Consider the following 11,486-nt stretch of genomic DNA (forward strand, 5'->3'; position numbering starts at 1 on the left):
AAGAGTTGTATGTATTTTTGTATGTTGTATCATAAAAAAATTAAAACAAAAAGTTTTGTCAAGCCGTTTCGTATGGGAACGAACGTGACACGAGAATTTTATTTATTAGATTATTCATTATAAGTGGTAGTCTTGTCATAATTTTTAGACTTATAAATTGGATTAGGGCTAGAATCCTCTCGGGGAAAAATGCGACCGTCAAGCATGCATTTGCCCTCAGCTTTGATTAAAACACCGCCTGTTCATGAATTTTACGAAAAGAATTTTATAAAATCTCAGCGAGAGGATGTAAAAAGATTTCATCAGGATGTTACAAATATTTTCGTATATTAAAATTAAGGGAATGCTACATTGAAATGAGAATAGCTACCGCTTAAGAATAACAGAAATACTAATATGTACAATTAAAAGATGATATTATATGAAGATTGTTTTCTCCTTGACATTTACATTTACTTAGATATATATTAATGTATTAGATGACGTTAAACTTTAATCAGTCAAGATTGTAATTTTTATTATCTTGTTTTATTGAAATTTAGTAAAGAGAGAGTAAACACACACACACACACATCTATTAACTACACCACAGATTTGTATAAAGTTGATATAGACGAAAGCGTAATTGACAGCCACAGTAATTTCGAAAATCGAAACTTGTAGCTTGACTGTGATTAGTCAAAAACATTTTAAAGACGTAATAGGCAAAATGGATAGAAATAATGGAAAGCTTGCCGAAGGCAAAAAAGCGTGTCACGTGACCAAGCAATCTTAGTTTTTTCATATATGGTGAAATGAAAGGTAACCAAAGCGATATTAGTACATTCTTTGTATATCCCGTAATAGCCCCCAGCAACTGACTAAACTTTATCAGTACAAGAGTATAAGTAACTCTGTATTTAATTTTCAAAGGAATTTGTCCAACGAATGGAGTGAAATCAACAAAACATACTACAATAAACGGCTGATCGATATTGAAAGATAAATACAACTTTTCCATCGTAACAGCCAAGCCCTAAACCCGGTCGGCGGAAATTTAACAGCTTCTAATTACCTGTGGAGGTCCATTGCGCATGCGTGAACCCTGTCCCGCGCATGTCATGCTTCGACGATGACACCTCGCAAAAACAAAGAGATTTTTCGCATTTTTTCTGATTTTTAAAATCTGTGATTATAACAAATGAGTGTCATATTTATTATTTAATCAATATTAATAAAATCGTGGTTCGATCGATTCAAATTTTGTAAGTAACATACTATAACCTTAAAACGTAGTGTTTTGTTAATATTAAATGACTATGAATGTTTATATATGTGTTGGTATAGAGTAGATCGTTTATGTTTTACTTTTACTATTTTCTCTTTTATGGGTTGGGCTGTGCATTTATATTTAATCATTAAAATGAAGGTCACAAAAACCTAAGTATTATGTTTAATATTACCTCTGTGTTAATTTTTATATAAATATGTGTACTTTCAGGATGTTTTATACATCACATGTTATTAATGGGATACCCTTTCGATATCTATTAATAGATTTCCCATAATACCTCATTCATTAAGCCACGTTATAATTAAATTACTTATAACGGAAGCTCTCGTTATGGAGGCTAGATTTTAAAGGCCTGTTCACCTCTTGGCCTAAAAACCATCACGGCCTAGTTTAAAACAGATATTATTAATCATTTAAAAAAAAAAGGTAACGATCTTAAAATCGGTCCTCCGAATCTGATGATACTGATTATGCAGGAGTCTCGGGGCACCTTGATTGGAGCACCTCCAAGTGATTTTTGCTGCCGGAAATGCGTCTAAGTATTTAAAAAAAAAAATTAAAGTTTTGTGAAATGTATTGAAATTTGTAAACAATCCGCCATTTTCAACATTTTTATTGGTTATAAGAGATGTGACATTCTCGGTAAATTAATCGATTGTTTTTTAGCATGAAAATCGATGAATAAAAGTAATCGATTTTTTATCAGTATCATTATTTTTTGCAGTTGATTCGGTGGACCGATTTTAAGATCCAACCCCTGTTCCTTAAGTCGGAATACACCTGATTTAAATAAATCATTTTGATATGAATGTTAGTTTATGAGAAATTTATATTTACGCTATGTATATAGTACATGCTTGGCAGTCTTAATAGATGGTGAAATATCCTTTTCCAAAAATATTACATATAAATAACGTAAAAACAAATGCACTTAGATACTCGGAAAGTGATAATGAATAAATTAATAACAAATTAATTTGATGTTACAAATTGTTCACATAAATTCTTGGTACTAAAATTAACGTAAAATATTCCCACGTACCAACAATAAATAGTAACCAAGCACACATTAAATAACGGCATTATGCGAGGCATCTCTTACATTTAAGTTCTAGTATTATATATTCCGAGAGAAATCTAAAATATTGTTTTGAACACATACGTTATGCTTAGAATGGAAGGAAATTTTATTATGGAGTATTTTCCCGCAAAACTTTTTCAATATTCTTTTTATATGGCTTAATTAAATTCGTTCACGTTCATTATCTATACTTATATTATAAAAGAAGAGTTGTATATTTGTATGCAAACTCAAAAATTACAGCACCTTTCAAAAAGTTTCGCCATTACAATTCCTATCCCTGAAATTTTCAAAATGTTTTGGACACAAAAAAATATATTTTACAAACGTAGTGTGTAGCTGCGTCAGGCCGCAAGAACTAAGGGTGCGTCCACATCTGCTCGCGAGCTGCACATTCGCGGCGCATTCGCCAGATGTGGACGCACCCTAACAATAACAATTTCCAAAACTTAATTATGAACATTGAAGTTTCTTTTACGGATCCTAAAATATAACTTTTAACAGAAGGTAAAATACATAGTAAACCATCATATACTTGCATCGTCAGGTTTTGATTTGTCCACCGATGGATCTCCTCCATGCGGTTCCACTCATGTCTGTCGTGGGCCAGACTCGGCCAGTGATTTTTCGACACTGGTTTTAATTAGCTGTATTATGTTCTTGGAGGTGTTGGCCTAGTGGCTTCAGCGTGCGACTCTCATCCCTGAGGTCGTAGGTTCGATCCCCGGCTGTGCACTAATGGACTATCTTTCTGTGTGCGCATTTAACATTCCCTCGAACGGTGAAGGAAAACATCGTGAGGAAACCGACATGTCTTAGACGCAAAAAGTCGACGGCGTGTGTCAGGCACAGAATGCTGATTACCTACTTGCCTATTAGATAAAAAAATTTATCATGAGACAGATTGAGAAAACTGAGGTTCTTGGATATTTTTCAGTGTGTTAAACAGAAAAAATAGTCTTGAGTGATTCTTGTTCTAGTGGTTTCAGTTCTGACTGTCTTTTGTTTTCTACTTCTAACTCTTGCTGTACTTGTCACCGAACCATACGGTGGTCTGTTCGGTGGGTGGTATTAATTATATTTATATTTCTACAAATAAATATAGTACAAATACAATAGATGAATTTATATTTGTGTTTGCGCAAAGGTATTGACTTGATTGATTGAGTTTGATGTGCCTGGTGAAAGTTAGCCAAGGTCTAATTTATTTTTATATATAGCGTCAATTGGTTGGATTCTACACCGTATGGTTATGCGTTGGAACCGTGTGAAATAAAAGTATTTTCGTATTTCGTTTAAAAATCCGATACCATTTTTTTCAAAATTTTAGCACAACAAAGTAGCGGCATTGGTGTAAACCAGTAGCTTTGTAGAAATGTTGAACGAAAGTTTATTACTTTTGAAATCATTACATTTTAACTTGAGCCAAAATCCTTCTTGTTTTGGACTGTCATTTTTTACTAAAGAACCATGTATTCTTTAAACTCCTAGAAACATAATAATTAGCCTTTATTATATTTTATTAATTCACTTACAACAGCAAAATAAACTCGGGCCATTTATGTTTAAGGTCCTTGCTAAAATGTTACAAAAGTTTTTTGTAGACTGTACTTAATTAAAAATGTTACCCACGCTGATTAATCTCAAAGCTTAATCTCTTGAGACTGGCCCTTTACGACGCAGAACACAATATCTACACCAACCTCATAACTTTTCACGGAAATTTTATAAGACAAATTTATAGTTATATATTTGTCCCGGATTTGAATCCAAAACTACATGATCAGCAATCGTCATGCTAATCATTTAAGGAGACAGTTAAGTGCTTTTCACATATTTCTACGACTAGAAATCTATTTTTTTTTCTAGAACAGGGGGGCAAACGGGCAGGAAGCTCACCTGTTGTTAAGTGATACCGGCTCATAAGTGCGTTACTGGCCTTTTAAGAATTGGTACGCTCTTTTTTTGAAGGAATTCGAAGTCGTTTTTATCATACAAATACACTATGTGGAACCAGCTGCCCACTGTAGTAATTCCGCACCAATTCCACTTAAGGTCCTCCGAGTTATCAATTCCTAAAAGGCCGGCAACGTGAAAGCCTTCTGGCAGTGTAAGTGTCCATGGACATCACGTAACATCAGGTGGGCCATCCGTTTGTCCCTCTTCTATAAAAAAAACGTGTGCGTAGAGGAAAGTGACCAAATATGGGATAGTATCCCTAATATGGAATACCCCTATTTCTCCCAAATGCAAACTCACATATTCATTAAACAATGATTTTCTGTCTCCTCTTACTCCCGTTTACGCGTACAAGTTGTCGCATGTCAGTTGAGCAAGAGCTTTCGTCATTGTGACAGTTTTTTGTTTTGTCGCTACCGCATAACTTTCTAAGGTATGTTAAAAATACGTATTTTTCGTAAAGAAAGTGCACACAGTATTGATTTTATAGCTTTTAGAGACCGTTTAGACGTTCTTTTGTATGTTTTAGCGGTATTAGATGATATTACTTTCTTAAATATAAAAATCTGAATGTCATTTTGAAATCGTTGGAAAATCCAAATATGGACAGATCACAGTATCCAATTATGGACTATTCCATAATTGGTTCTCTGAAGTATCAGCTGACATGATGATTTTGTTAATTATATTTTTTTTAAATGTTTTACCAAAATGGCGGGCGTCAACTCAAAAACAAAGCGAAAAGAATGGATTCAGAGCATATGGCGGAAGTAATAAAATTAGTAAGAGAGAAACAAATGGGTTATTTAAAAGCTGGAAAATACTTTGATGTGTCAAGATCTACTTTGTTTTGATTATGTCAGAAAAACGAATTTTCTCCAGAACAAGCCGCAGCTACTACACTGGGAAAGAAAACTGTCGAGTTGGCAAAAAAAAAAAAGAAGTAAGAATGAGAAAATATCAAAAGGAAAAAACCAAAAGAGAAGACTAAGCCTAATTCAGATAATGAGGAGGTGATGCTATTTGATACTGACAGTGAACCCGATGCCTTGATAGGATATACAGCTCCAGAATCTGAAGATTCGGAGTGTATTTTCTGTGGTGTGCTGTTTTCGAATGATACTCATGGGGAAACATGGATCAAGTATCTTATGTGTGGACTCTGGGCATGTAATGATTGCGCTGTGCCAGAGTTTGATACCTGGATTTGTGACTTTTGTAAAAAAAATGTGTACCTTTCTATATTTTTACCAAGTTTCCAAAGAGTCTCGTGTATTTTAAGGTTAATTTTTGATAGTGTTTATAGTATTCCATATTTGGGGTACCTATTCCATATTTAGATACCTAAATCTTTATTTAGTTTCTTAAATTTTTTCTTACCTTAAACTAATCAATAAAACCTAAACTTATTACAAACTAAAGTGCAAATATATGATTGTTAATAATTACCACAAAAAGTTTTTTATTTATAACACTTGTGGAAATTATGCCTAAAAATCAAAATGGTATTCCATATTTGGTCACTCTCCTCTACTTATGTACACGCGTTAGAAGTTACTATTACTTCTTTGGCGTACCAAGATAAAAATTTACTATAACGCATTATCTAGTTAAATAAAGTCTATTTAAATATAATTCAAAAAATAGACATTTTTTATTTTATTATGTTGACTATGCTAACTTCATAAATAACAAAATATTAACAAAATAAAGGTGTCGGTTATTTGTGACGGTGTGCGCGCGCATCGTAAAAAATTACTATCGTCATTTTTCCCTAACGTGCCAAAAGAATCATAACTTCATAAGTCTGGTTCCTGTGGCATTGCACCTTTAATGGAGCATTTCCGTGCTGTTTACGCGTTGAGCGACAGTATCGATACCCGGCGAGTTGGCGCTTTCGCTTAGCTTATTATAAAATAAATATTGCTCTGCATAATATCAAAGTTACTAACAGTCGTCCTACTTACCTCGGCATCACACAAAAGATGAACTTGTTAGTGTTACGTATTGTGCCAAGTTTGTTTAACTCAGTTTTGTTAGACTGCATTTAATTTATTGGAGTGTATTTGCTAATTTAGTTTATGTTTCGATTTGCACAACGAATGCGTCTTTCGTGTTAAGTTTATTACACAGTATGTTTTGTAAAATATCAGAAAAAATATTTACAATGAAACGTCATTGTGCAACTTTAACTGGGAAAAACTAGCGTCTAATATAAATATTTTTAATATATTTGCAAGAATATGGTACTTAAATGTTATGGTGGTACAATCTAAAGGTAGCGGCGTCCATGCGTCGGGTTGTCTTTCTCCCTAAAGTATGGCGAGGGGGCCGATAACTGGCCATGCGTCATACTCGTGAACGGGTGCTACTTGTGGTGACTGGTCGTACTAAAATTCGTGTATGCCGTAATGTTAGTTGTTTCGACTATGTATTTGCGTGTTGTTCCCACGAGAATGTAAGTGCGTGCTCCTATTTCACCATGCCTCCTGCTGATAGAGGACAAGTCTTTGTTTTTGATTTATGTTATTATTATTAATCACTTAAGATGTCATGTTGTAATGGTTGCAGCTCCTTACAAACGTTGTGTAAAAAAAAACATGGCGATTAAAAAGAGTGTCTCAAATCTAATATTATTTTATCACATTAATAAAATATACATGTATGTACTTATTCTTTTCCCTACCTCTCACTGGTGGCTCTGCGACCCAAAAATTGTCTTCGGAAACGAGAAACTTCCAGCAGTCTCTGTCCTGTGCCACCTTGCCACCATCACCTGCCAAAGGATAGGTTTTACCTGGAGTAGATCCTTCTCCACTCTGTCGATCCAGCAGTACTTAGGGTGCTGGAGCACTAGGCCGACTCATAAGCTTTCTTCACCGCCCGTTCTTAGCACATGCCTTCAAGGTCGCCCAGCCAACGTAGTACATGTGTTCGCTATTCGCGTATAATGTTGATCAGACGAGCTCAGTCTTTTAATTTATTTAAAAAGCTTCTTTTTGATCATTCTTTTACTTTTTAGTAATTAGCTACTACTTATATAATAATTATTGTGACTCAGTTAACCTTTTGATTGGCATTTAAATCTTTTGTTTATACCTATTTTTATTTATTTTTTTTATTTTAATTAAAGTTACGTGTTATTTTGAGTTTTTTTGTTAATTATTCTTGTATTTTACCCTCTGTAGGTGTTTCTTTTTTATTGTGCCACATTAGGGTTGCCTGGAAGAAATCGCTTGTCAGCGATAAGGCCGCCCGTTGCCTTATACCTTATGTAAACCTGCTTTTTAATTTAATTTGTTTATATGTATGTTATTGTATTAGGTAATAAAGTATAAATAAATAAATGTAGGGCTGGGTTTTATCGTTACGAGACCTAAACATTTTTAAATATATTCTATTAAAAATTAACCTTCAAAACTCTTACTTGGGTCATAATGTGTCAACCCCGGCCTGGGTTTAATGAAAGTGAACAACCAATTTCGTGAAATTCACATCAATCTAATCAACTAAAAATTTCGCGAAAATTTTGCCTGATACGAACATTTATTCTTATTACATACTTTATTTATTTATTTTATTTTTTAATGTCAATGGAACATAGACATCGGCAATTTAGTATTTTTTCTTATAAAGCAGTTGTTTATTGATATTTTTTAAGGTTGGGTAAAGCTTGTCCGTTGATTTTTGGGCCAGTTAGCATGTCAGTCACAATTTGATTACCATAAATATATATGGTTTATGGTACCTTAATTTGTATGAAAATTCTCACTTGGTGTCTTGTAATTGTTTTGATAAAAATATTGATTTAATACTTTCTCAAGTTCATGGTAAAAATACAATCATGATTTAGTATAGAAAATAAATTGCATTTTAGTATTGTATTTTATAGAACAGTGTTCTTATTTTCCTTGTTTATTTACGTATGTTGAATTCAAATTTGTCATGAAAACAAAGAGACTAGCAGAATTAATAAATAAAAAACGATTTTTATTAGATATAGAATGTTTAATGATTTTTATCACTCCATTATCATTTAAAATGTTATATTAAAGCTTTCCTCGCTTTTACAAGTGATAAATGGGACAGTGTACATTAAGTAATAAAGCTATTTAGTACAAGGTTGTTCTGTTATTTTTCACCAGCGTAAAACCTTTATTCTCCGGGGCCGCGAAACAAACATTAAAATATATATTTTGTTACAGGTACAACGGTTAATACAGCTCGTAAAGTTGACAGCTCCGAACAAGTTTAACAACTGGAATTACCCCAATTGAGAATGAACGGAACACTAAACTACACTGCACTTAATGTCACGGAAAAATTTCGGAATGAGAGCCATGACGTATCCCCGAACCACCACATTCACGGCTACGAGAATATTATCGACAACATATGGGTCCAGACCGTTTTCTGCATCATATACACTATTATTTTCGTGTTAGGTCTACTCGGCAATGTGCTGGTTTGCTTCGTTGTGATACGAAACCGTGCCATGCAAACTGTTACAAATCTGTTTATAACTAATCTAGCTCTCTCTGATATACTACTTTGTCTATTCGCTGTCCCTTTCACTCCACTATATTCGTTCCGTGGTTCCTGGAGTTGGGGATCGCTACTATGCCACATGATGCCTTCTGCACAGGGTTGCAGCGTATACATATCGACTCTTACTCTTATGTCTATAGCTATTGATAGGTTTTTTGTAATCATATATCCTTTTCGGCCGAGAATGAAGATTGAGACTTGTATTACAGTTATAGTTATGATATGGACTTTTTCAGTGACCGTTACACTACCGTACGCGATTTATATGACTTATTACGATTTAGATATAGGAAGATTCTGTGAAGAGTCGTGGCCGTCCGAGGATCTGAGACGTATATTTGGTTCAGCGACCTCTGTTCTCCAATTTGTCTTGCCATTCACAGTGATTGCGTTCTGTTACACATGCGTCAGTTTCAAATTGAACGACAGAGCGAAAGCGAAAGCGGCGAGCAAAAATACGAGAAAAGAGGAATTCGATAAGAATAGAAAACGAAGAACCAATCAGATGCTTATCGCAATGGTTACCATTTTCGGTTTATCTTGGCTCCCTTTGAACATCACAAATCTATATAACGATTATTATATATACGCCATACATTCGAGATTTTATTTTCTCATATTCTTCGTGTGTCATGTTATAGCGATGTCGTCTACGTGTTACAACCCGTTTATCTACGCGTGGATGAACGAGAATTTTAGAAAAGAGTTCAAACAATTGATACCGTGCATAGATACATCGGCGCAACTGCGAGCTGGTATTCCTTTGCAGCAATTAGGGGCGTGCCAATCAGAGAAAACCTTTAACGGGAACACGACAACAGACAGCTTTTTGGGTTCGAGCTCGCAAAGAGGCACTTCATTTAGACATAAAAGGAAACCAAGTGCCGCGGCGGATGTTGAAAAGAGCGGAGTCGAGTTGAATGAGGACCTTTTGACGGTTGATGTGAAACATTGCCATATTTCAACCAGTTACAATTTGAGACGCGAGTCGGTGAAATTGCGTCTCATTAACGAAGAGTCATTTGACGGAACACCGACACAGAGTCAATTCTAACGCTTGATTGCCCGGGTATGTATTTCATTTATAAATTAGGATTTAATAGAATACAAACCACTCATTGGTACATAATAAGGTGACGTGTAATTACTTTATATGATTGTTAAAATGTTGCCATTGTAAGGCCTCTTACAAAAGTGCCTTAAGTGTACCCTTGTTTATCAAGACAATTGCGTAAACCAAAGCGTAATTTATAAAACTATATCAGTCAAATTTCACCCATTAAAGTCGTCTTTCATCTCTATCTGTCAAATTGTGTTAACTCTGTGATGAAAAGAGACAAATGAGATACAGATATTTTTTTTATGAATAAGCTGTACTAGTTATAGTCTAATCCTTTTGGTATGATAAAAATATACTTGTTTGTCCGATATTTACAAGACCATGAATGGTTTAAACCCCATTGTCTGCATGTTAAAAGCATCAAAGAATTGTGAATAAAAATAAATTCCTTTACAGGCGCGCTTTTGGAAACGTTCCCAGGTTTGAATAACAAGAAGAGTTATTTTTAGAATACTTTTATAAAGAAACTCCCAATACGCTTATGAATAGATATTATAGATTCTTAATGAAAATGTAAGGTAATCTGCGCCTAAGCGGAAGATTTAGTCGAGACTTAGCGCGGACATAGTTTGTATACGTTTTTGACATAGGAGAGTCGTACTTAGCGCTCAGTCGACTCTAAATCTTTCCCTAAGACGTATTTACAATTAAATATTTTCTTCTGCCCTGCGACTCTGTAACTCACTTTTCGAACTCACACAGCGGTTTTCACAGCGGCGGTCGCGCTCAAATCAGTCGTGAAGCAGTCATTTTATGATTTGACATTCTGATAAGAAGGGAGCTTGTAGTTTATTGTTTATCTGAATGCCAAATCATAAAATGACTGCTTTACGACTGATTTGAGCGCGACCGCCGCTGCGAAAACCGCTGTGCGAGTTCGAAAAGTGAGTTACAGAATCGCAAGGCTGTTCTGTGAAGTTTTCATGACTGTTTTAGAAATTAAAATGCTAAAAACGGTTTTTACGACAATTATAAGCAATATTCTACTAAATAATTATGGATTTTAAATAGTTATAGAGTGATATTTCGTTTTACGCACAATTTAAGAATTTTGTTAAGCACTGCCATTTTCGTTTCTCATTTCTTGTAAAATAAAAAAAAAATGTCTTTGACTTTACATACCTGGATACCCTTTGAATTATTATAATTTACAATTAATAAGTTATATATAATCATATAATAATATTGTACGAATTGTACATTGTTAGAGTATTCATGGGTGGTAAAATTGTAAAATTGTGATAGTCTTTGAAATTATAAAACATGAACATATATTTGAATAAAGAGGATTTGAAAGAGGTATTATGTATATAATATTTTTAAAATATCAGTTTTTAAATTAAGAATTTGTTTTTTTTATGTAAATAAATAAAAAGGGTGTGTGTACTTATGTACGCGCGTAAGAAGTTATACTTCTTTGGCATTATTAAAAATAGTTTTTGATTGCTTGCAAATAATTAATTACAATTAAATAATCAAAGTCTGGAAAAGGAGTCATTAAAGTC

General features: G+C 34.0%; 1 protein-coding gene across 1 annotated transcript; it reads left to right on the plus strand.

The window, feature by feature from the left end:
- Positions 1-1,091: 1,091 nt before the first annotated feature.
- On the plus strand, positions 1,092-10,680 carry LOC125049201 (prolactin-releasing peptide receptor-like). The gene is made up of 3 exons (XM_047648348.1): positions 1,092-1,244; positions 8,519-9,930; positions 10,378-10,680. Exon 2 carries the CDS (start codon positions 8,593-8,595, stop codon positions 9,913-9,915), a length of 1,323 nt encoding a protein of 440 aa, XP_047504304.1. The 5' UTR covers positions 1,092-1,244; positions 8,519-8,592; the 3' UTR covers positions 9,916-9,930; positions 10,378-10,680.
- The last annotated feature ends 806 nt before the right edge of the window (positions 10,681-11,486 follow it).

Source organism: Pieris napi, chromosome 4 (assembly GCF_905475465.1).
Source record: "Pieris napi chromosome 4, ilPieNapi1.2, whole genome shotgun sequence".
Taxonomy (NCBI): Eukaryota; Metazoa; Arthropoda; class Insecta; order Lepidoptera; family Pieridae; genus Pieris; species Pieris napi.